This window comes from Pongo abelii, chromosome 11, assembly GCF_028885655.2.
Source record: "Pongo abelii isolate AG06213 chromosome 11, NHGRI_mPonAbe1-v2.0_pri, whole genome shotgun sequence".
In the NCBI taxonomy this organism is placed as follows: Eukaryota; Metazoa; Chordata; class Mammalia; order Primates; family Hominidae; genus Pongo; species Pongo abelii.
The window spans coordinates 81,366,394-81,392,671 of NC_071996.2; the positions used below are offsets into that span (position 1 = coordinate 81,366,394).

Below are 26,278 nucleotides of genomic sequence, written 5' to 3' on the forward strand. Positions count from 1 at the left end.
AATATTTCATAATGACTAGTTACATGTAAGCAAAATTCAAGAAGGAAAAATATCTAAAAAGGGAAATAATACTAGCTCAGAAAAATATTCTATGATCTCAAATGGAAACTAAAATGATAGTAAATGAATAAAGAGCTATAATACCCAGGGGGGAAGATGGTTTTCATTTAATGAGAAACACAAGAACAAGATGTCTACCTTTTACTATAACCTTGGTACTGCAGCTTGTGCTGCCAGCGGGATTCTGAGCCTCACAAATGAAATCTCCACTGTCCTCAGTACTGAGATTGTTCATCTGTATGACGGCCACTGAGTCAATGAAAGTCATTCTGTACTTATCACTGGCTGGAAGTTCATGTTCATTTCGGAACCACACAACTCTGATTTCTGGGGATCCAGCTATCTTGCATTCAAGTCGTGAAGAGTCACCTGCTTTCACAATTTTGGATGCTTCTAATTTCTTTACAAACTTTGGTGGTTCTAAAGAGTCAGGAAAGAGGAGAGTATGAGGGAACAGAAATAAATAACAATAGTTAAATTAGATAGTATATAGGGAAGAGAAAAACATGAGCAAATACTGTTTACTATGTTAGAAAGAATACTACTTTCTTGATTGTTTAGAGACATTGTAACTGAATACAGAGAACCAAAGACACAGTCAGACAGAAACATAAAGGAATCAAATTTGCACACCTGTCACAAGCAACATCGTAGTACAAGAGTCGCTACCAACATCATTGGTAACATGGCAAGTATACTGTCCAGTCTTAGAAGCATCCACTGAGTAGAGATTTAAGAAGCTAGTCGACCCTTCCAAGCCAATGAAACATTTAGGACCTGAGACAAGTTCCACATCATCCTTAAACCATTTTATTTTAAATGGTGGTGTTCCTTTCAGTATTGCCTTAAATTCCACTGTAGAATCAGGTATGGCTTGTTGTCGCCCAGGTTTCACTAGGAAGCTTGGTGGTTCTATAGATTTTAAGAGAGATATATTTAATTAAATTGCTTGCAGTTGAATTATTGTGACAGTTTTATGGACATTTAAGAAAACACTCTTTAAAAGAGGCAATGGCTGAATATTTCTTGAACACAATGAATATGTGTCTAAAGAACCAGAATCATAGAGATTTTAGCTCTAAAGGATACAAAGGTAAGAGTGATACATTTAAGAAGCACTCACAAGGAAGAATCAAGAAGAGGTAAAGAAATTCTAACCTTTCACAGTTAAGATGCCACTGCATGCATCATCTCCTGCTACATTTGACACTTTGCATGTGTAATTTGCAGTATCTTCTAATTCCAGATTATTAACTTCCAGAGACACAGATCTCTCATGGCACACAAGTCTGTATTTTGCACTTGTCGATATTTCTTTTCCATCCTTAAACCACTGAGCACTAATGGGAAGTGAACCAGACACCTTGCACTCCATATGAATAGAAGAGCCCAGAACTTTATCCATTTTGGTTAATTTTTTGGTGAATGATGGAGGAATATTTTGATCTGTCCAATGCAAACAGCAAAACACATCCATTAATCTCTTGCTATTTGTTTACAAAGGACATACTATAAATAAGGGAAGCTGACTGGGGTGAAGATACAAACCTAGCACTCTTAGGTAGGCATCACAGCTACTGCTTCCGAAGTCATTTTCCACCTTGAAAGTGTACTGACCGCTGTCCTGCTTCATTACTGACTGAATTCTAAAACTGGCCACGTTATTTTCAAAACTCATTGAAAAGTATCTACTGGGAACTATTTGTTTCCCATCTTTAAGCCATTTCACTTTGAGTTCTGGTGTTCCGGCCACAACACATTCCAAGGTCATGGGATCTTTCTCCGTAACATCAACTGATTTAGCTTTCTCTATGATTTGAGCTGGTTCTGTAGTAAAAATGAAAATGTGGATGAGTTACATTGGTAACTCCACTAGAAATAATGTCTGCTCATGAAACTGTCTCTATAGACTATCTTTGAAAGAGAATAGCTTACAAACCTTGTACTAAAAGGAAAGCATAACACCTCTCAACTCCTGACTCATTCTTGGCTTGACACGTATATCTCCCACTGTGTCCATTATCCACACTTCTGATTTGAAGTGTGGCCACACTGTCCACAAATGAAATATAGACATTATCATCTTCATCAAGAATCTGATCATCCTTTAGCCAGGTTATAGAAATAGGAGGAGAACCTGCCACGGTACTCTGAAAGGTGGCAGAACTTTTCAAAACAGTAGTCATATTTTCTATCTTCTTAATGAACGATGGTGGTTCTGTGATTAAATAAGAGAGTGTGAAAAGAAGAAACATATTGTAACTCCTACCCATAATGATAAGATTTAAAAGCGTTACAGAATTTTTATTTGGTAGGCTGCTTCTTGTATAACTGACCTTTCAGGGCAACTCTAGTACTGCATGAGCAGCTGCCGCCTTCATTGGATACAATGCACTGGTATTCCCCAGTGTCTGAAGGGTCACACTTTGTTATATGGAGGTTAAACACAGACACTCTGTCGGTCAATGTGTATTTTTTGCTGCTTCGAATTTCCCTGTTATTCTTCAGCCAAGTGACTTCAAACGGAGGTGTTCCCATAACTTCACACTCCAGCTCCACGTCACTATCTTTTACTACCTCCACAGGCTTCAGCTCTCTGATAAAGGTGGGGGGTTCTAAAGATTCAAAAGGAAGACAGTAGCTTACTCAAGGGAAGACCCCAAACTTATCAGGCAGCACAGCCAAAATGGAGAATAGATTCCATTCACGAACCTTTCACTTTGAGTTCAATGCTGCAGCTCGCCGTGCCTGCGTCATTTCGAGCTTCACAGACATAAGTCCCACTATTTTCTACCCTGGCACCAGAAATCTGGAAAGTGGCTAAACCATCAATGAAGGAAATGCCGTGTTTCTGAATGGCTGTTATTTCATTCCCGTCTAGATACCAAGACACTCGGATTTCAGGAGTGCCTGTTATTTGGCATTCAAATGTTGTTGACTGTCCATTCCTCAGCACTAAGACTGGACTGGGCTTCTTAATGAATTGAGGAGGTTCTAAAGATGGAAAAAGAATTGTGATGTTGAATATTTTTAAAAACAGGTCACTGGGCAAAACTGCTTTCTTAAGCATTCCCCCACCCCCACCCCCAGGCAAGAAAACCTAGACAAGCAAGAAAGTGAGGAGATGTAGAGACCAGACCTTTTACAAAGAGAGTGGCTTTACTGGTTGCTGTGCCAACATCATTGCTTAGTTGGCAAATGTAGGTTCCAGAATCGGTAGCTTTGGCTGCAAAGAGCTCTAGAATGGTAGAGGTGTCATCCTTCCAAACTGAGCGGGCTGCTCCTGAGTGTAACTCTTTGTTATCTTTAAACCACTTTATTGTCATGGGTGCAGTGCCACCCACAAGAGCCTTTAACTGTACCCTTGTGTTGGGATTGACATCTTGTGACTGTGGCTTTTCCACAAAGTAAGGGGGTTCTGAGGTGAAAGAAAAAAGAAGCAAAAGAAAAGAGGAAGTTTTATTTTATAACTTAGCAATAATGGTAAAAATTGAGAAATGAAACAAAAATATTTTGTAAATTCTTGATAAGTGGAAATAAAATTTGCCAACCTTTGACTGTCAGATGCCCACTGCACTGGTTGTGCCCTGCCTTATTTGTGGCAGAACAAGTGTATGTCCCACTGTCTGTACCTTCCAGCTGGCTGATTTCCAAGAAGGCAGTATTGTCATGAAAAGAGAATTTGTACTTTTCACTAGCTGATATTTCTTGGTCATCTTTGAACCACTGGATGCTTATGGGATGTGACCCAGCCACTATACATTCTAAGTCAATGAAAGAACCTTTAATGCTGTCCATTTTCTTCAGCTTTTTGGTGAATGAAGGAGGTATGATAAGATCTATTTAATGAAAAAGCAAACAACAACAAAAAAAGGTCAATCTACTAATTTTTTTTTTAATTTTAAGGGAAGAAGGAGCATGGAAAGGCCCAATCCTCTCTATAGAAGAACAATACCAACCTAATACATTAATTCTAGCCTTGCAGCTGCTCCTCCCAACATCATTTTGGACCTCGAAAGTATATTCTCCACTATCTTTCTTTTCTGTAGAAATAATCTTCAGTATTGAGACTGTATCAGTGACACTGATTTTATATTTTGAGCCCAGGGTCAGTTCTTGGCCATCTTTAAACCATTTGGCTGTAATCTCCTTAGTCCCTGAAAATTTAACCTGCAAAGTGGCTGGGTCTCCTTGGGTGACATCTATAGACACAGCTTCCTCGGTGATTGTTGCAGGTTCTGTAGAAAACAAAAGGATAGATGTGGGTTGTGCATTACCCTGCTGAAAGGCTTACATCTGCATTTCTTCCTCAAACCCAAGGCAAACTTTCTGAACCAACCTTTTACTGAGAATAATGCAGAACATCTTTGTATTCCTGCATCATTTTTGGCCTGACAGACATATTTCCCATCATGCTTGACTTCAATGCCACTGAGGTACAAACTGGCCACATTGTTCTCAAAGGTCATTCTTATATTATCGTCTTCAGTGATTTCATCGTTGTCTTTTAGCCAAGTCACCGTAATTGGCAAGGAGCCCTTCAGAGTGGCCTGGAAGGCAGCTGTGCCTCCTCGGAGGGAGCTGGTACTCTCGATCTTCTTTATGAAGGATGGGGGTTCTAACAGAAGAATGAATTCTCAATCAATATTATCCCTATAGCAAAAGTGGCTAAAAAAAAAGAATTGGCTCTTCAGAAAAGCCAGTCCATCACTGGAACCAACACTAACCTCTTAAAGTCACCCTGGCACTGCAGATGCTGCTGCCCACCTCATTGGTCACCCGACACTGGTATTCGCCAGCATCTGCAGCTACAAACTTGAGAATCTGCAGGCTAACCAGATGATTCTGAATGAAGGTCTTATACTTTCTACCACTTCGTAGGATTGTGTTGTCTTTGAACCAAGTGATCTCAAAGGGAGGAGTGCCTGCCACCTCAGCCAGCAACATGACATCGTACTCCTTTAAGACTTCAATTGGCTTAAATTCCTTGGTAAAATAAGGTGACTCTACAGTAAAAAAGGAATGATTTGCATTAAGGGAGGAGGGGTCTGTGCCATGGGCCATAACTTTGGCAACACAAGAGGCAAAGTGAACACAAACCTTTGACTATTACAATGCTACTGCAGTGGTCACTGCCAGCCTCATTTTGGGCCTCACACATATATTCACCACTGTCTTCGATGCCAACATCTGTCAGTCTTAGAACTGCAGTAGACTCCACAAAAGACATTCTGTGTTTGCTGCTCTCCTTAATTTCTCTATCATTTGCAAACCATGTTATTTTAATTGGAGGGGTACCAGTTACTTTGCAGGCTAGCTGGGTGGCATCTCCCTTCTTTAACAGCTGTGATGGCTCTAACTTTTCAACAAATGTGGCAGGTTCTGTGGAAGGAAGGAAGTTATTAAGAAATGTGAGAAAGAGGAAAGAATTTATAACAAGGTTAACACAAAGATGTCAAGAAAACAATGCAAACCTTTTACAAACAAGTTTGCACTGCATTCCACCCCTCCAGCGACATTGCTGACTTTACATGTGTATGTGCCCGAATCAGAGGTTTTTACTAAATAGAGTTCCAGGGAACTCTCTAAAGCTTCTTTGGTAATATAGCAGCTTCCACCAGAAACCAGCTCTTTGTTGCCCTTAAACCATCTGATTGTGAGAGGAGTAGATCCTTGGAAAGTGCTCTTCAGGCAGACTGCTGAGCCAGGCAGAACATCCTTTGAGCCGGGTTTAGTTACAAAACTGGGTGGTTCTGAAGAAGGGGTATAAGAAAGAATTTCAAAGAGTTAAGAGGTCTGATCTAAGGGAAGATGACTCAATTTGAACATAATCTTTAATAAGGATAAAATGCAAAGTCTCCAGCCAACCTTGCACAATCAGGGCTCCACTGCTGTCTTTGCTTCCCACGGAATTTGTGGCTCGACAAGTGAAATTCCCTGCATCATTCATGTCTACTCTGATGATCTCCAAAGAGGCTGTGCCTTCCACAAATGCTATCCTGTATCTGTCAGAAGCAGATATTTCTTTGCCATCCTTAAACCAGGACACCCTCATGGGGAGGGAGCCTGCAATTTTGCAGTCCAGTCTGCAGGTACCATTAACAACACTATCCATGTTGCGCAAGGGTTTGGTAAAAAATGGAGCAATGTCTCGATCTGTGTGTGGCACAAGAAGGGAGAAAAGGTCAATATAGAAAAGTGCTCAGTGATTGACTTTAGGCCATTTGTTGGGTTTCAAATGCATACGTAGCATCATTTTCTAAAAATACTAACCTAATACAGTGAATGTAGTCTCACAGGAGCTGCTGCCCACTTCATTGGAAATCTCAAATGTGTATTGGCCACTGTCGTGCAGCTCAGCTGAATAAAATTTGAGCTGGGCAACATTGTTTTTAAAACTTATTCGGTATTTTTTACTGGCGACCAAGGGTCTCCCATCTTTGTACCATTTGGGCTTCAGTTCTGGCGTGCCTGCCACTGTGTACTCCAGTGTGGCGGGATCTCCTGCTGTCACCTGGATCAGTTCTGCTCGCTCAATGATTTTGGCAGGTTCTACAATGGTATGAAATAGTTAGGACCCTAAATGCTTATTAGGGTTTCACTTTAATTCTAAATAGCAATTTCAGGTTTAAATGTTCCTACACAAACCTTTAACTATTAATTCCCCAATAGATGTTTGGCTTCCAGCTTCATTTTCAGCCAGGCACGTGTATTTGCCTCCAAAACTAATCTGAACATCAGGGAGTATCAAGACTGCAACACCATTGGAAAAGCTCATTTTGATTTTTCCGTCTTCTCTGATGACCTCTTGTCCTTTCATCCATGTGACAGAAATGGGCTCTGACCCTCTCACAGCAGCTTGCAGGGTAACGGTTTGTCCTGCTAGTGCAATAAAATCATCTACTTTCTTTACAAAGGTTGGAGGTTCTAGTTAAGGAAAGAGAGCATATAAAACATATCAATTCCCAAACACTTTCAACACCATCTATATTTAAGAGTTTTATTAAGATTTTATTTATCTTGTCCCAATACTACTATTTCATAGTGTTAATTAGAAGAAGAAATAAAAGTTAAGAATAATTATAATTCCATCCAAGAGACAGAGGCATAGATGATACATGTTTGTCAGCTGACAAAATGGCTTATTATTCCCTTTTGTTATCAGACAATAGATATTTACACTAGTCTCAGCAAAAAGATCAGGTGAAAGTTACTGACTTTGTTCCCAAGGTCCCAGGTCAAACCAAGACAAAACAAATTTAAAGGATAGGACAGGAGAAGAAAGTACCAGTTTTTCTTCCATGGGGTAAGAAAGCTATTTTGACAATTATTAAAGAGACATTAGTTTTTCAAGCACTAACCTTTGAGTAAGTGTGTTGCCATGCAGCCACACTTGCCGACTTCATTAGCAACAACACATTCGTATTCACCAACATCTGCACTATTAAACGAAAAGATCTCCAGACACACAAGAGACTTCTGAGAAAACAATCTGTATTTTTTACTACTTCGAATTTGTTTCTTGTCTTTGAACCAGCTAATTTCAAATGGTCCAGTGCCTGAGATTTCACACTGAAGTAGAGCATTTGTTCCTCTCACTATGTCTGCAGGCTCAAGAGTTTTGATGAAAGAAGGAGGTTCTACAAAAGCATGAAAGCATTGTGTAAGTAATGGGTAATAAGTAATTAAAAGGGAAATCTTTTCTCAGAAAAATACTGGATGGAAACTCAGTGAACAAACCTTTGATAACTATTTCAGTACTGCAGCTATCACTGCCGACGTCATTCACTGCTTCACATGAGTAACTCCCACTGTCTTCAACTTTTACATCCGTAATATCAAGTATAGCCTCAGAATTGACAAAATACATTCGGACTGTGTTACTTTCACTGAGTTCTTTGTTATTTTTAAACCAAGTAACCTGGATCACAGGTGAGCCTTTCAGCTTGCAATGGAGGCGTGCTGATTCACCTGGGAGCATTAAATAAGAGGGATCCACCTTCTTCACAAAGGATGGTGGTTCTACATGAAGTTTACAAAAAAGAAAAAGGAGAAGATATCTGAAACATAAACTCCACAAAAGAAAAGTAGACATATACAACAAAGAGACCCAACACACATAAAATATCTCCACAAAATTTCTGTAAAAGCTGTGGTGCATTTAATAGGTTCCTATCATTCTAAGACACTTTCCCAGTCTCTTGATTTAAAATAAAACAACAATAAACAGCCTACCTACACAAAGAAGAATTTTATAAAAGAAGATAGTTAAGAATTGCCCAGACACTTGGAGTTTTTTCTTAGAAGAAATTTTAAGCAAGCTTTGTTAATAGCAGACAATTCAAAAGAACAAAAGTAAGTGAACTTTGAAGAGGATTAAAAAAATAAAATCAAACAATGCCAGGACTTTCCCAAACCATAATGTTTGCTGAATGACATTATTTTAATAACAAAGTGTACTGACTGAATTGTTTGCCAACAGTTTTTCTACCGAGGATTCCTTGCAGAGAAGGGACTAGAAAATACATTCACACGTTTCTTACCTCTGACAGTGACTGTGGCTGAACAGGAGCTGCTTCCAGCCTCATTTGAAGCTGTACAGACATAGGTTCCTGAATCTTTCAGTTTGGCCAAAGGAATCTCAAGTGTTGCTATTTTATCTTCAAAACAGATCTTATAATCTTTCCCTGGGGGGAGTTTTTGCCCATCTTTGCTCCACGTAACTGTGACTTTTCTGTCTTCATCTACTTGGCACTCAAGGTGGACCTTCTTATTGATAGCGGACTGCACAGGCTCTAATTCTTTAATGAAATGTGGCTTATCAATGATGATCAACTCTGCTTGGCAGATGTCTGCTCCAAACTTGTTAGAAGCCTTACAAGAATAAACTCCTCTATCTTGAATGGTAAGGTTTGAGAGTTCTAAAATGTGTTTGTTTTCTACGTCGGAAATCTTCCGGTTAGGTGAAGGTGAGAGTGCAGCACCATCTTTCTGCCAAATGGTTTCTATCACAGGAGTCCCTGTCACTGTGCAGATGAACTTGGCTGCCTTACCCACAAAAGTCGTAAGGGACTTAGGTCTGGAGAGAAAGGTTGGTGGATATGCCTCTGCAAAAGAAATTTTTCCAGCATTACATTTAGTCCCCACCAAAGCACTTGCTGTAATTATATATTCCAAGACAGAGAAAAGATGCGTTGTCTTTAGATAGACGTGAGCCGTAATTTAAAATGGAGTAATGTGTTAATAAGAACAAAAGATTGTCAAAGGAAAGGGATGAGAGTGTTCTTTATAAAGGAGCAAGACATCACTTTACTTGTCTCTATCAAAGAAAAGACAAGCGTTCCTTTATTAGGTAACATTGCTAAAGATTTGTCCATTTTAGTGGCTGATTGTTTAATTATTTGATGAGCTATTGAGCTGATACTTTAATTCTGCAAATTAGAAGATTATGTAAGGAAGATAAAGAAAATGTATTTGACTCTTCTGAAGAGTAGGGATATTAAGTGATAAGAAGATTGAAATAGTTTTGTAATGTCTTTCTAACCCTCATGTCAACTGCCTGGAAATTCTTACATGGCTTAACTATGAGTGCATCCTCTAGGCCAACTCAAACTTGTAAAAATATTTAATAGCAGCAACTTCCCCTTTCCATTCTGCATCTTGAAGCCAGACTTTCAGAACCTCTCTTTTTAATTTTTTTAAGTCATCCTCCTTATCCTTTCCTCTTATTATCTGAAGCTTCAATATTAGTTACATTCCTAAATTGACCTAATTTGAGTAAAGAAACTTCCAAACGCATCAGTATGAATAATATCATGTACTTGGTTTTATGGAGACATTTTGACCAGAGTGAAAAGCACTGGTTGGGTCATCATGGGCCTGGGTTTTTCTTAGGATCATGTAAAAGGATTGTAGAGAAGAGGAAGCTATAGGGAACCTCATCGTTTTCACATTCAAGAGATGTGCTGCATTTGCCCTTCCCCTTGATATTCTCATTGACAAAGAAGACCAAGGGACAGCCTTCCCTGACAGTCCAAGTATGGCTTGACTGCACCTCTACCCCTGTCCTCAAACCATAGTTCATACTCATACTTTCTCTTGGGAAGAGGGAAAGAAAGAAAAGAAAGACAGAAAGATAGAGAGGAGGGAAGGAAGGAAGGAAGGAGGAAAAGCTTGCTACTAATATTTTGGTTAATGAAGGCATTCAAGTATTTGATGAGTGTTAACTATTTGAAAGTCACCCTACGTATCAATTAGAAAATTGGGAATAGGATATTTGTGTAGTTGTCTTATTTTATTTCTTTTTTTTTTTTTTAGATGGAGTCTCGCTATGTTGCCCAGGCTGGAGAGCAGTGGTGCGATCCTGGCTTACTGCAACCTCTGCCTCCTGGCTTCAAGCAATTCCCCTGCCTCAGCCTCCCAAGTAGCTGGGACTACAGGTGCGTGACACCACGCCTGGGTAATTTTTTATATTTTTAGTAGAGATGGGGTTTCACGGTGTTAGCCAGGATGGTCTCGATCTCCTGACCTTGTGATCCGCCTGCCTTGGCCTCCCAAAGTGCTAGGATTACAAACGTGAGCCACCGTGCCCAGCCGTCTTTTTAAATTAGTAAAAATGCCTAGAGAGAATCCTAGTTTTCAGTCCTATACTAGCTCCCTGTCTTACACTAGGATTTAATTTTAGACTTAGACACTGACTTTTTAAAGTTTGTAATTCTATTCTTAATTGCTTATTTGATTTAAAATTTTTAAATACATTGAGACATTATTTTTTTTTTAGTAGCACCAAACTGTCCTGATATGTTTTATATGAAGGGCCAAGCTGAGCTCATTTGATTACTTAACTTTGTTCTCAAATAATAAATTATTTTTTCTTTGGTCAGTAGTAGAAATGTGGCTGTAAATAATGATTTCTTATCCCATATAGGCTCTGCAGTACCTACCAGCCATGTTACCGTCTTAGTTGTTGGTCTCTCCAGTTGGTAATACAAGCATTTCCCACACATGTACAGAAAGCAAAAAGGACAACAATATGAAATGAAGTGACAACATCTGTGCCAATGTATGGCATTTACCTGTCACAGTTAGTGTGGCTGTACAGCTGACACTGCCATACTCATTGGAAGCTTTGCATGTATACTCGCCACAGTCAACCACCTGGGTTCTCAGGATTTCAAGGCTGGAGATATACTTTGAAGATCGAATAGAACACTTGTCACTCTCATAAATTTCTCGGCCAGCTTTAAACCACTGGAACCGGACGTTGGGAGCACTTTGGATCTCACAGGTGAATTTGGCTAGGTGGCCCAGTGCTACTTCCAGGGGTTCGATTCTCCTCTTGATCACTGGGGCAGCTGCAAAGGGAAGTAGAGTCCATTAACATGCCTCCTTATCAGGCATATGACATTTTTCTTTTTCTTCTAACTTTTGTTGCTGTTAATGGAGTAAAACAGTTGAAATTGGTGAGATGGATTACAGCAGTTTAAGGCAAGTGACTGGAAAATGAGAAAGATCATTGAAGGCAAAAGAAGACAATAAGCTTTAAAAAAAAAAAACCATATTCAATCATTGCTTTGCAGTGAATTGTGAAAAAATGTGATGCTACTGGATTACATGCATAACAACATGATATATTCTTTAAATATACCATGCCAAATGGGAACACTGAAAATAATGTGAAGAAACATGATATACTAAATAAAGTGATGAAGTGAAACAACAGCAAAAAATAAACAGAAACAAGAAACAGACAACTAATCATGGTTATTTTGAATCTAAGGGTGAGACCGGTGATTTCAGAGTGGCTAGGTGTTCACTGATACTTTTTATTACATATTATGAAAGTTATCTTCATATGAAAATTAACTAAAAGCTTATCTATCGGTATTATGAAACATATGAAAATATGTTTTATTTTTAAAATAAGTAGTACCATGGATATGATAGCATAGCACCCAACAGGGCAGTAAGGGAAAAGGTGAGTTCATAACCATGATTATGTCTGTGATTTCATTCTTACTCTAAATAAATTACATTCTGGAAGTGGCAGATAAGTGAAAATTTAAGTGATGCAAGCTAAATCATTACAATCCAGTGAATGTTAGCACTTGATCTATTTTATCCTTAAAATCCAACCTCTTTTTACTACAGTGAGTTTGGCTGAAGTTGCTGTTTTTCCGCTGTCATTCAAGGCCTCACAGACATACTCTCCTTGATGGTCTTCGGTATTTACTTTGTTGATGACTAGCGTATATGTATTTTGATCTTGTAAACACTTGAACTTTTCATCTGAAGGCACCAGTTTATTCTCAAAATACCAATTCACCTCTTTAGCATTTGTTATGGATGTTGTGAGGTGTACAATATCACCTTCCTCAGAAACAGTGTCCACTAAAGGTGTATGTATCATGGGGCCATCCTCTTTGATGAAGCCACCCTCAGCTTCCTGTATCTTTACTGTAGCAACCTCCTCAGTACCACTTTCAGAGGAGGACTCCTCTTTTTCCTCTGATGATTTCAGACTCTCATCTTGTTTTTCGTCAGAGACAACAGCTGAAGCAATCCCTTTAGTGACAGGTGTGGCATCCAAATATTTAACCCGACTTTGCACATTAAAATAACTGACCTCTTCAGTTGAGATTAGATATTTAGATTCAACTTCTGGTTCAGTAATGGGTTCAACCTTCTGTGAACCTGAAAAAGAATCCATTTCTTCTTGCAAACTTGTTTTGGCTCCTTGCTGAATTCTAGGACCCTCAGCTGTGAGGATGTTTATTTCCTCATATATAATAGCACACAAAGCATCCCTAAGTTCCATTTTCAGGTTAGCCATTTGAGGATCAACATCTTCAATAATGATGGTTACTTCTTCTGTTACAGACTTTGCTGAAGTAACAAGGTACATGCACATGATGTGTCTGGGCTCTTGGGTGATGTTTACGGCCTTGACCTCCACCTTTTCAATGTTTCTTAGCCACTCAGAGAAAAGACCTGGCTGCTCACTGGCCACAGCTGCTTGCAAAGCCCTGCGGATTTGAATTTTCAGGTTTAATCGCTGCTCTTCTGGAATACCAGAAAGCAAGCTTTCCTTAGAAAGAATGTCCCTTCCCTGTACCTCCTGCACTTTCTTTATTGCCACGGGCTCTCTTTTAGACTCAATGATTTGGTCTGGGGGCATCACCACGTTGTCAGAATGCTCTTCTTTGAGCAGTACCTGCTTTTCTTCAAGTGCTAGTGGAAATCTTAAGGACTTGCCTTCCTCAATTCTGACCGCAGAATCTTGCCCTGCATTTTCCAGTGGATTTGCACTTTCTATCAAAATTTTACCTCCTTCTGTGCATGAGTGTTCTGAAGGGACTAGGGGCTCATAGTTTACCTGAGAGATCATGACATCAGGACTCTGGAGACTCTCCACGTGTCCCTCAGCTAAGCTCTGACTCAAGATGAGCGCACTTTGTGCCTCTTGCTTTTGAAGAGTCACTCTTTGCTCTTTGTTGGCATCAGATACTGTCTTTTCTTTTGGTGAAAGTACTTCCTCAGCCACAGAGGTTAGATAAGAATGCATTGGAGGTTCTATTGAAGACTGTGGATAATTCCCTTCAGGTTCGGCTAATAAAGTTTTCAGAGGCTCAACTGTTAATGAATTAATTTGTTCTATGGACATGGCCCTTGGGAAGATCTTCTCGGTATCTGATAGAACCGCCTGTGTCTCAGGGTCTTCAGGCATTAGAATACCTTCTTTGGAGAAGGTTTTCTGGGACTGTACAATATGCAGCTGTAGGTTGGGAGATGGTTCTTTGAGAGGCTGAAAGGGAATACTGCCATTGATGCAAAGAAATTCCCTGGTGCTTTCAGGAATGGGCTTGTCTTGCTCCAAAATGGATTGCAATTCCTGAGCTCCCAAAGGAAGCTGACTGCTCAATTCACTGGCTTTAGCAATATGCTCATAAGATAGTTGCTGGTTTTCTTCTGTAATTAAAGCAGCTTTCAAAATGGTGTCTTTTACAAATGTTGCAATTGCCTGCTCTGAGTCAAGTGCTTCAACTGCAGGACCCTTTAAGGGTGTCTGTGGAAAATCCTCAGGAGCCTCTGGTGTGGACTTTGCTTTGCCGGGGGTATCAGTCATGTCTGTGTCTTCCAGAAGCACAAGCAGCTCTGCTGCACAGGTGGACTCACCCAACATATTCTCTGCTTTACAGATATAGAGGCCACTGTCTTCCCTCCGAGGGTCATTGACAATGAAAGTTCCAGAGCCATCAGGGTTATGAATGATAGTGTAATAAACATTGGTGCAAAGCTGCTTGTTTTCTTTGAACCATGCAACAGTAGGGGCAGGCTCTCCAACCACTGTGTACTCAAAGATGGCAGGAAGCCCTTGAGCACAGTGAATTGGTTTTAACTCCTTAAGGAAGTGAGGAGGACAAGGACCTCCAAGCTTTTCCAGAGATTTCGCCACTGCTGATTCTGTTTCAGTGTCTTTGTGACCCTCTTCTTTGGAATTAATTTTTAGATAGGCACTACATATTGTCTTTCCATAGTCATTACTGGCCATACATGTATACTCTCCCTCATCCTCCAATTTGGTGAACAGAATGATCAGGCTATGATCATCACCGTCAAAAACAAATTTGTAGTCAGCAGAAGAGGTTAATAGCACTCCATTAAAGAACCACTGAATTTTAGGTTTGGGGATGCCAATGACAGTTACAGACAGTGTAGCCACATCCCCCATGCTTATATCAGCATTTGACACTTCTTTGATGAAAACTGGGACAGTGCCTTCCTTTTTGGAATCAAATTTAGTTGAGTAAACTGGAGGTTCAGACAAAAGTTCAAGTGTTTCATTTATTTTAGATAATTGAAGTTCAGCGCTATGAAGTCCCTCTTCCTCGGCAGACAGAAAAGAACTAGAAAACTCTGTATGGGGAAAAATGATTATTATTTTACTACAAAATTTTATTTAATATAAAAATGAAATCAAAGAATTAGACACCAGTTGATGGCCTTCTTCTGCTTTATTCCTGGAATGATTAGATTATTCCAAGATTAATGTGTCAAAAAGCACATTTCTAAATTTTTCTTAGCTTAACATATAAAATTATGCAAAATTAAAGATACTGTACAAAAGCAATTTTTGATCCACTTCATCTGTGTTAGAGTTCATAAGTTTTAAAAATGCTCTCATGAGTTTTTCTTGAGATATAATTCCAATTTTAAAGTTTGAAAAACTGCTAATTAGTTATAATAATCCATCATTATTTAAATCAACTTCTAAAAAGATCCAGAATTGTTATTTATATTTAAGAGTTTTCTTGAGTTTAAGAATAATCTTCTTTGTTAAAGACTGATTATTTCCAAAATAAACCATTGATGTTCTAATTACTGCCTCTAAAGTCATTATTAAAAATAAGAGTCTACAGGAAATGTTTAAATTGGATTTGTAAGAGAACCACTGTTTTCAGTTTCTAGAAATGCAGGCCTTCTTTCACCTATGTAAATCACCATATTACTTGAACAAAGCCTTTGTAATAAGGCATTAGCCAAGAAAATAAGATAATCAAAAATAAGAGAAAACAACTCCAATATTAAAAGCTCATTGTATTTTATTGTATAAGAATACCTATACAGAGCCACTGAGCAAGAAACAAAGCAGTGCATAACACAGACTCTTTAAACAGTATCCTGGATGACAGGATGAAAGACATGTAATTTTAAACAAGGAATTCAATTTTTTATTAAACCTGTTAGGTATGTAGAACAGGCCTGTTATTAGTAGTTTTATTGCCTTAGCAAAAGGCAGTTTTATGATTTTATTTGGTGACTTCACTTGCATCACATGAAATAGACTTACACCTTAATTCCTTTCTGTTCTAGCGTATAAGCATTAGAACACAGGACTCAAGTGTCTGCTGGCTGTAAAAATACTGGAGAAACTCATCTATAGCATGCAGAATACATATTCAGGTATTTATTATTTTAAGTAAACCATAAAACCATTGATAATTTTACATATTAATGGTGATCACTTAACTTTGCATTTAATCTACAATACATAATTTGTGTTACCTTTCCCTTCACTTGAAATCACAAAATATCTGTAAAGGGAATGAATGTGAATACAGTTAAAATACCCTTACTCACTAGTATGCTGAACTATTTTCAAATATTTTCCCTTACTTCAAGCCATGGTATTATTAGCTATAAAAAGGATAGTAAATGAAATTCAAATGTGCTGAAACTTGAAAGACATAGTTTTAAAAATTACATGTTGTGGTAGCAGCTATTAATTGTCTAAACTCAACTATGTGCAATACAATAAATTCTTTATCCAGAATCAGAGAAATTAATATTTTGGGGTTTTATGTTATGTGCCATTGAGTCAGAAAATAAAAAATTCCATTTCATTATCTATGACAATTAAAGTAAGCCAAGGCTTACTTTTCTTTATTCAGTCACTGTTATTCTGCATATACTCAAGTTCACCGTACTTGAAACTAACAGAATTACAGAATTCTAATGAGCAAAATCAAACAAAGCCCTCTTTATTATATGAATAAGAGTGTTTTTCAGCTCTTCCTGAAATCCAGTAGGACATTAAAACATTTTTCTGTTTTTCTTTCTCTTTTTTTAAGAAACAAGGTTTGAACTGTTGCTGTGCTGTATGATGTTTGAGTAAAGCATGCTTGTCATGTTTGCCTCAATCTGAGTTTCTCGTTAATTTTAACATCCATTATGTGACTAAGTGCAGAATAAATCTCTAAGTTCCTAATCTATAGAATTAGTTTTATTTCAGGAATTTGTGATGTGATATATTATATTATGTCTATAATTATTATCACAGATATTGTGTGCTCACTGGTTGGAACAGGAATGATTGTTCTACAATAGTGTATCTATGCTGATGAGTTATGGTGGCTCAAACAGATAATTCAAAATTTTTTTTGTGAGGGAGGCAGGGGAAGCCTGACTGCTCTGCCTATTTTCTGTACATTGTCTCTATTGCTGCTTTAATTTGGATAGCTGTTAGAGAATTCCCATGTTGAGAATAAAGATTGATAGATGAAAGAAACATAATAAACATAATTGGATATGAATTCTTTTGAAAATTAAATTTAAATTAAGTGTTTACATTTCAAATTAAAATTAGCATTTTAAATATGATCATGGTACTTAAATATTGCTTAATGCAGGTGACAAATATAGCCATTAAGTAACAATAAGTAATTTAAGAGGTGGAGGGAGATAAAACTTATCTTTCATTGTAATATTCTTTCTCTTGTCCTTTGTTACAAAATTAAAGTTTATTCTAAATTGTATTAAGAATAATTACTATTAGGTTAACACAGAATTGTATTGTTGAATGATCATCTCTAAGGTCTTTTGGTCCTACCCTTCATTTTCAGAATTTTTTTATATTTGTCGAGTCTTATATGAGAAGACTTAGGTCCACATTAGTATATAGGCAAGATATTAAGGAGTATGTTAATTTACTGTTATTTTAATTTTAAAAGACAAAATTAAAGAGTTACTTTAGAAACATAAACATCATAATAAAAATTGAATGCTTATTAAGCTATATTAGTTTTAAAGATGAAATTCAGTGAAACTGATAGGAAAGCTTGTTATCTTGTTATTTATATATAATCTGAAATACAAATTGCCATATTGTCTCAATTCTAAAAATATCCCACCTTTTTTTTAATTTTAAAGATTCTGAAATCAGAATACAGTTTTAAAATCTATATGTAAACACAATATGATAGTTTCTCTTTTTTCCCCAGGCCAATACTAAATTATTGCTGCATTTTACACTTGATGTCATCTCAAAAACGGAGAAAAATAAGGTATCTCCAAAAGTGGAAAGATCTATTTGCTTATTCTGCAAATGTCTAGGTGAACCCTGCCCACAAAGAGCACAACTGGTCCCTTGAAGCCAGGGAGAATTAAAGCACTTATGAAAAGGAATATTAATAATGAAAATATTTTTTAAAGAGATGAAGTTAATATATTAAGATTGAAATGTCAAACAGATTATAGAGTTAGTTGCCAATTGGGAGAAGCTGGTTTTTGTTGTTTGTTTTGCCTATTCTAAGTCAAAGTAAATAAACATGGGTTTGGATGCAAAGGGGTTACAATTCCAAAAATAACTTAGAATGGGAGCAGAGAGATTTGCCCTTACCAATTTGTCTGCGTGGTCATCTGATATGGTCTCCACTTTTACATTGTACTTTTGCATATATGGTTTATCTGCTAAAAGAGAGTCCATTCCAATGAAACACTTTGTGGAGGAGGCATGAGAGTAAATAGAAGTACAAACAATTAGGTAGCCAAGGAGAGATTTAATTGTGTTTGATGTTACACAGCATGATTGACACAAGTTGTGATTCCACAGTTCAGATAACAAAATATTTACATGTATTACAAAGATGAGATTTCTACATAGAGATTATTTCTTCAGGGGTCTCCAAGGAAATGAATTCAAATATGGTGGACCTGTTTGAAGTTTATTAGATCCATATAATTTGGAAAATATGAAAGCACTCAGATAAATTCTAATAATTACTGAGGCACTAAAACATTACATTTTAAGCTAAGGTGAGTGCTGCAAAGCTCTCAGCCATTCCTGATTTGTTTGTAGCTACACACCTGTACTCTCCTTCATCACTCTTTACTAAGCTTGTTATAAACAGGTTGTGGAACCCTGTGCCACTTTCCTCAACACTGAACCTTCTTCCTTGGACTAATTTTCCATCTTTGTACCAGTAAACCGTGGGTCTTGGAGAGCCACGAACTAAGCACTGAAAATATGCTGCTGTACCTATTGGTGCATAACAGTCAGAAATACCTTTGATAAACCTTGGAGGCCCTTCCACCACCTGAAATTCAAAAAAACTGTCTGCGTAGTTGCTCTTTAAGACCAATTCTTCCGTCAAACTGCTTAAAGTCACTTTGCTTTTCTTTGCTATCATAGCAAATATTTCAGAATCTCCCATGGTGAGGAATCCCCGACAGATAGCGTCTCCTACACAATTCACAGCTCTGCACCTGTATGTTGCACTATCAGAAAGACAGACATTTCGAATTTTAAGAGTGTGACTTCCCTTCTCCTCGCTAATCACGTATTTAATATTATCTGGCTCAATACACATATATTCTTTATACCACTTAACTTTGGGAGTAGGGATCCCTATGACTGAACATTTGAATACAGCATCTGAATTTTCTGGAATTTTAAAATCACAAATAGGCATTATAAAGCGAGGAGGCATTTCAAATACTTCTAAATCAATTTTTAGTTCTTTGTCTTCTCCCTCCCTTGAATCCATATTTGGATCTACAAAATTAAATGGAAGAACATCTAGACTCACAATCATACTTTTATGGTCAGGAGTAAATTCGGGAACTGTCACTATTTTCACCTGCTTCTCAAATTCTTTAACGTCTTTTTCACTTAATTCAACTTCCAGGACAATTTCTTGAGGAGAAGGTGTTCTTGATGATGTGGTGTGTTCCAAATCAAACTCCATGACATGCTGATGTGTTACTGGAGGTGGGAGTGCCACCACTCTTTCTTCCTGAGGCATTATGTCTACATTTGCAAAGCTCTTTGCTTCCCCTATGATGTTTACAGCATGACACATGTACTCTCCCCCTTCTCCTTTTTGAATGTTAGAAATTTCCAGTGAACACACATTACCCACTCTTTCCATTTTGATTCTTTCATCTGGCTCTAGTAAAGATTTATTTCGATACCATTTCACACCAGGAACTGGAAGACCTTCAACTTCAACAATGAAGCCTAGCGTTGCGTTTTCATATACCTTCCTTTTGGTCAGAGGTTCAATAAAAGATGGAGGCATTTCATTGTCTTTTGGCTCAATGGCTTCATTGGGTGTACCAAATGAATCGGAACGCCATATTTCATAAGCTGAACCTCTCTCTTCTGTAGGTGTATAGAAATGCTCATTTGGTGTACTGTCTTCCCTTTCTATTTTTGATGGATATGTTTTAAAAGTACCAGTGGGGTTTGGTCCTCCGGTAGGAATAGAATATCTCTCTAGTGCCTCCCCTGGGGGTGTGGAATATCGCTCTAGAGTCTCTCCTGGGGGTGTGGAGTATCTCTCTAGAGTCTCTCCTGGGGGTGTGGAGTATCTCTCTAGAGTCTCTCCTGGGGGTGTGGAATATCTCTCTAGAGTCTCTCCTGGGGGTGTGGAGTATCTCTCTGGAGTCTCTCCTGGAGGTGTGGAGTATCTCTCTAGTGTCTCCTCTGGGGGCGTGGAGTATCTTTCTCCTACCTCACCTTCGGAAGGTGTTGAATATCTTTCAGCAACTTCCCCTAAAGGTGTGGAATATCTTTCAACTGTCTCACCTCCTGAATGTATTGAGGATTGTTTAGTTATATCTGAAGGATTAAAATATAAGTCAGGGGACTTTGGAGATTCAAAATATTCAACAGATGATGGTGGGGTATAAAACTGATCTAACTCAGATATTTCTTCACTGGTTGTACTTCCCACACCAATGGAAATGTCAGACTCAGGAGAAAATGGACGACCTAGTGACTCCTGTTTCTGGTTGTAGTATTCATATACAGTGTTGAAAGTTACTTCTTCCACCTCCATTGAAGTGATTGATTCACTCTGGACAAGCTTTGCCTGGTCTCTGGTGTCTTTAGTTTCAGGAATCTCACGCTTTCCAGCAGCAAGTAAATATTGTGTTAGGGAGGTCTCAAATTCCACTACCTCAGTGGTATGTGCCTCATCTAATTTAGGAATATTTTGAGAAAAACTACTTTCTATCATTTCTCCTTCTAAAGTGGAGAAAGAAGCTTCATTCTGAACTTGAACTTCTTCATAACATTTTTCTTCTCCAGAGGCATGAATGTTTGTACTTATTTGTTCACCTGGATTCTGTTGTTCTTCAGTCATCAAGAGTGGGAGGCACTGACTCAGGGAGAGCTGTCTACAGAGTGTGTCAGCTTCCTGAACATCACCTCTGTGGTCTTCCAAAGTGGCATCTGTGTATTCCTGTGTCCCACCATCCTGCTTCGGAAATGATGCCAACTCTGGTTCTAGAGTGCATTCTTCTTCCATTTCACCAACCTCTAAAGGCTTTTCCTCACTTGCTGCTTTTTTCAAATGTGAGATGAAACTTCTGCCTCCATTTTCTAGAGGACAATTTTTCTCAGAAAGATCAGTTTCTTCTATATCTGCAGATGAGGTGGGAAGTAGGGCACATGATTCACTATAGATTTCTTCAGAAAAGGATTTAAGAGAAAGATCAGTTTTTAAAATGTCTAAGTTTTGTTCCTGTACATGTCGGACTTCTTTTTCTAAAGAAATGGAATTTTCATCAATACTACTTTTCTCCACCATAGTTCTATTTGAAAGCTCTTGACTGGAAGAAATTTCTTGACCGGCAAATACATTATTTTGCACATTTTTGGAGATACTCTGTGTATCAGGTTGTAATGTTTCAGGGCTAGGAATTTTTTCTTTATAATGTATTTCCTGCTGTTCCCTAGTTTCTTGCCCTTGGAACTCCAGAGCTGGATCTCCTATATGAGAATACATTTGTTTTAGATCAAACACAATGTTCTCAGTGTCAGCAGGATGTTGGATTTTAAAATAAGCTTCTTCTGGTTGACCACTATCTAATTCTTGGAATTTCACATCTGTGTGTTTTATTTGAGTGTGAAACTGCTTTAAGTCAAATGTAATAGGTGATTCATGTTCAGCTCTTTTAGAAATTGCAGGTTTATCTGTAAGACTTATTTTTTCCTGTTGTTCGCTTTCTTGTTTTTCAAATTCCTTATGAGTTTGAGAGGAAAGCAGCTTTAAATTTATTGCAATGTTAGATGAATCTGATTCAGTATTTGGAGACATTTTCTCTGCCTGATACATATTTGCATTTAGATTGCTTGATCTTGATTCTCTTTGCTTTAATGAAAAGGCTTTGTCATCAATCTTCTTTTGAGGAGGATTAACAAATGATGTTCTGGTAGGTCTTTTTTCTAGAACTCCTTTTTCTACATGTAATTTTTCAAATTCGATAATTTTATGCTTCACCTTTTTCCCTGGGTAGTGTATCTCTTCACCAAGGGATTCTTCATATACAATGGCGGATGAATCTTTTGTATTGTAACTGTCAGAAATTCTCTCAGAGTGAATATTTGATAAATAATCACTTTGGGCACATTCTTGTACATTTTCCTTTTCTGATCTACCAAGTTTTCCAAAATTGTTTCTTACTTCTTTCTTAATAGTGACATCACTGAAATCATCAACAAATGGATAAACAGTACCCTCTGCTTGGTGCAGCTTTGATTTTTCACTTACATGTCTCTCTTTCCCTTCATCCTGACACTGTATGAATTCAGCCCTGATGGGCTTGCTGATTTTTATGGTTCTTGAAGCACCATGCACAAATCTGGGAATTTTTTCTCTAGAAGGTATGCAACGCACCTGCTCTTTCTGGTCTATTTGCTCAATAGTCTCAAGGCTTTGAAAATAGTCCCTTACTGAATATTCTTTTACATTTGTCCAGGGAGTAAAGGGGCCAGCTGGATAATCATAAAAATGTGCCCTTACAGATTCTCCCTGGACTTGCAGTTGCTGATCTCTGGAATATTTTCCATAAATTTCACCAATATTTTCGAATTGACTATTTTCCCTATAAGTGACAGGCTCCACTGTTAGATCTGAAACACTTTCAACTGCCCCTGAATTGTTTTCAGCAACACATTTATATTTTCCAGAATCTTGAGAATTAACATCCTTAATGTATAATCGGTGGCTACAATTAACTTCTTCAAACTGAAACTTCTGGTTCTGCTTTACAAGGACTCCATTTTGAAACCATGTTACAACTGGCTGGGGCTCACCAGATATTAAACATTCAAGAATGATGGAATCCCCTTCTCTACACCTGGCATGCTTTGGCATTTCTTGTAACATTTTTGGTGGTTCATTAGTAATATCAGACAAAAATACAAATCTGTGTTTTGGTGATTGAGTAACTTGATCTTGAGGCATTGCTTTAGGTTCTAGCTCCTCAGTTTGAAACATTTCTTTAGACTCTTTATCCTGTTCTGGGATAGGAGTAGCTGCTGTTACCTGAATTTCTACAGGAAAGGAAAGCAATTCTGTGTCTCCAGAGAGAGGAACTGGTGGGTTAGTTTTTAACAAATGAAGATTTGTTTGGCCCTCTTGACTCACAGATTGATGGGTGCTTTTTGCTTGGTCAAACACCAATGCTAGCTCTTCTTCCTCATCAAAGTAGTCATGGAACACTGGGACTTTATGTGCTTTGACATCATGTTTTTGTTTTGCTTTCACTTTAAGCATACTGGTTGTTTTTACTGTTCCATATTGGTTAAATAGCACACAAGTAACAGAACCTTCATTCTGATGATGAACAGATGAAAGAGTTAATATTGAATAGTTTTCCAAAGAATGAATGATAAAGTTTTGATTACGTGGGATTGGCATGTCATTGTTATACCACGTCACTATAGGTTGAGGATATCCTTGAAAATGACACACGAAATTACAACTGTCACCTTCATAAACTTCTTGAGATTCAATTTCTTGAAGAAATGAAGGTAGGCAACGTTGTGGGCGTTTTCGAAAAGAATTTTCAAAAAATCTCATGTTTTCTTCCTTCTGTTCAGTTTTGAATTCATCAATTTGTGTAGAAGCAGAGAGTTGTAATTCTCTCAAATCATCCTTTTTTATTCTTTCACTAGCTATTTCACTTTCTTCAACATTTACAAGTGTACCAAAAGATTCGCTGGCATGTGGTGTAATAGCTTGAGACACATTTTCAGGAGTCTCATATACTTCCTCCTTCTCACATACATTAGTGATATATGTGGATGACTCTCCAATTGTAGTATTGGCCATCATTTCTTCCAGCTGTCCTCTTGCTTGGGTATTTTCATTTACTAGAATTTCACCATATAAATGGTCTTTTGGTAGACTTTCCTTTACCAGTGCTTCTTGGCTCATTCTTGTTTCCGTCTGGAAAATGTCTTCATCAACAATAGTTTGAAAGCTTGTGGGAAGTTCCTCAGATTCTATATTTTGATTCATTTGATTAGAAAGGGCATGCGGATTTTGTACAATACTCTCAGCTGAATTATCTACCTTATAACTTTCAGCTAGATCAGACATAGATCTGATTTTCATGTCTTCTCTAGAGAACAGAATATCTTTATCACTAGCTTCACTTCTCAAAGTTCTTGAGCTTATTTCAGAAGACGTATCTAAAAGAGATAATTTCTTTTTCTCCATTAACGTTTTTCTAGCCTCCCTTAAACGTTGCAACTTCACTTTGGTCTCCTTGTCCAGGAAACTTTCACCTACATTAAGCCATCCTTTTATGTCAGATTTACTTGCTAAATATTCTTCATCATACATGTAATCTGTTTTCTTGGCAGAACTCATTGTCTTAAAATGTATAGTTCTCATCATTCCCTTTTGTTCCACATCTTGTTTTTTGTTAAAGGGAGAGCCAGTAAACCTCAGGTCAACCTTTATCCTATCTTCTCCCCTTTCAACTAAAGCCTCCACATTTTCATGTGTCTGTTCTGCTCTTTTCAGAAATTCTAAATATTTCTCATCTTGCCCTTTTTGGATAACAAGCAATGATGCAGTTGATTCAGCAGACCCTTCACTATTAATTGCTAGTAACCTATAACTTCCAGAATCTCTGTCTTGGACCCTTTTAATCTCTAAGCTGGAAGAGTGATGGTGTAAATCACTCTCAGCTTTTATAATCCGACGAAGACCCGTTGGGATGGGCCGATTGTTATGAAACCAAGTCATTTCTGGAGTTGGACAGGCAATTAATCTACATGTAAAAACAACTGGTTCACCCTCTAAAACATATTTAAATGTAAGTTTCTGGGTAAAAGAAGGCTTAAAATATTCAGGCCAGGAGCTTGTAGATGATATTCTACTTGCATATCTTTTAGCAGCCATGGAGCTGTGGTCTATGTCTTCAGAATCTGAAAAGGCGTCACGTGTATCCCTTTCTGAATGTTCAGATTCCCCCTCGGAGAATAATTCTGGGGGAAAAAAAAAACAAACAAACAAAACCTTTTACTATTTTCCATAGAATTTGAAAAAGTTGAAAGTAAATAAAATTGCAAAATATGAAATGAAATAAATTGCATGCTACAGATCTCACAAATCCATAGAAAAATTCACTCACCATATTTGTTCGAATAAACGCAACACCATGCTCTGTTTAAAAGATTCTGACACGAAAATCGTTCGTTGTCTGGTCTTTTCTTCAAACTGTTGAAATTTCTTCTTGAACAAGCAAAAATGCATTTCAAAATAACATGTTCCTGTGCATATTTGTTTTGAGAGCAGGAAAACTTTGTTCTTTTGATGGCTAAGTGGAAAATCTTACCTGACTTGCAGAGAGTGGAATAAACGCCCTTTCTGATTCTTTTGATTGTAGATTAAATTATTATATTTTTGAGAATTAACTATTTAAAGAGTATATACAAGAACTATAACCATAAATAATTAGCTAAAATAAAATGAGAAGGCGTTTATTCGAACTAATATAGCCATAAAGTCACAATGTTATGCAAAGAAAAGCAGGCAATAAGGATCACATAAGGCAGCTATCTGCAAGCCAGTGTAAGAGACATATCAATGTTAAAATGATATATGTGCATGAACTGTAAACCAGATGGGAATGTAATGTTTTCACACAACCTCAGTAAAGTAGCATTTCAATCATAATTCATTCATGACATTGCATTCTGAGAATGACAGCTAGGTTATTGTCTATTTTCAATGTAATTCACCGTGATTTTGAAAACAAACTTCTACTTCATGATTTCATGCATTAAGATGACAACTTTTCCTAATACACACTTTTGGAAATGACTGCAAACATAAAGTTGAATTTGGCTGATAAATTTTAAATACAAAATTTTAAATTAACATACAATAAATTACTGTGAAATGCATGTAACCATCAAAATTCTAAACCAAGCATGCGACATAGTAATATATACTCTAAGAGATATATTTGTGGTATATCTATGTCATTTTTTTTCTCAATAATACTAAGAGAAAGAAGGCAACTCAAGGATCCTATTAATCCTTTAGAATTTCTACTTAAATCTCACATCCATTATAACAATACCTTTCATTTCCATCTCAATCTCTTGTTCAGTCAAAATTGATTCAGGAGC

General features: G+C 37.5%; 1 protein-coding gene across 1 annotated transcript in view; it reads right to left on the reverse strand.

The window, feature by feature from the left end:
* The window catches only part of TTN (titin), a 277,620-nt gene that overhangs the window by 199,998 nt on the left and 51,344 nt on the right, over positions 1–26,278 (reverse strand). Inside the window, exons 46-68 of the mRNA XM_063712900.1 lie at positions 26,230–26,277; positions 12,196–14,976; positions 11,136–11,414; positions 8,604–9,167; positions 7,801–8,082; positions 7,422–7,700; positions 6,709–6,987; positions 6,334–6,612; positions 5,929–6,216; positions 5,535–5,813; positions 5,161–5,442; positions 4,788–5,066; positions 4,400–4,678; positions 4,020–4,298; positions 3,612–3,899; positions 3,200–3,478; positions 2,773–3,054; positions 2,397–2,675; positions 2,000–2,278; positions 1,609–1,887; positions 1,219–1,506; positions 694–972; positions 199–480 (exon numbers count right to left, since the gene is read on the reverse strand). Of these exons, the coding sequence (XP_063568970.1) occupies positions 199–480; positions 694–972; positions 1,219–1,506; positions 1,609–1,887; positions 2,000–2,278; positions 2,397–2,675; positions 2,773–3,054; positions 3,200–3,478; positions 3,612–3,899; positions 4,020–4,298; positions 4,400–4,678; positions 4,788–5,066; positions 5,161–5,442; positions 5,535–5,813; positions 5,929–6,216; positions 6,334–6,612; positions 6,709–6,987; positions 7,422–7,700; positions 7,801–8,082; positions 8,604–9,167; positions 11,136–11,414; positions 12,196–14,976; positions 26,230–26,277 (9,012 nt within the window). The remainder of the gene's footprint in view (positions 1–198; positions 481–693; positions 973–1,218; positions 1,507–1,608; positions 1,888–1,999; positions 2,279–2,396; positions 2,676–2,772; positions 3,055–3,199; positions 3,479–3,611; positions 3,900–4,019; positions 4,299–4,399; positions 4,679–4,787; positions 5,067–5,160; positions 5,443–5,534; positions 5,814–5,928; positions 6,217–6,333; positions 6,613–6,708; positions 6,988–7,421; positions 7,701–7,800; positions 8,083–8,603; positions 9,168–11,135; positions 11,415–12,195; positions 14,977–26,229; position 26,278) is intronic.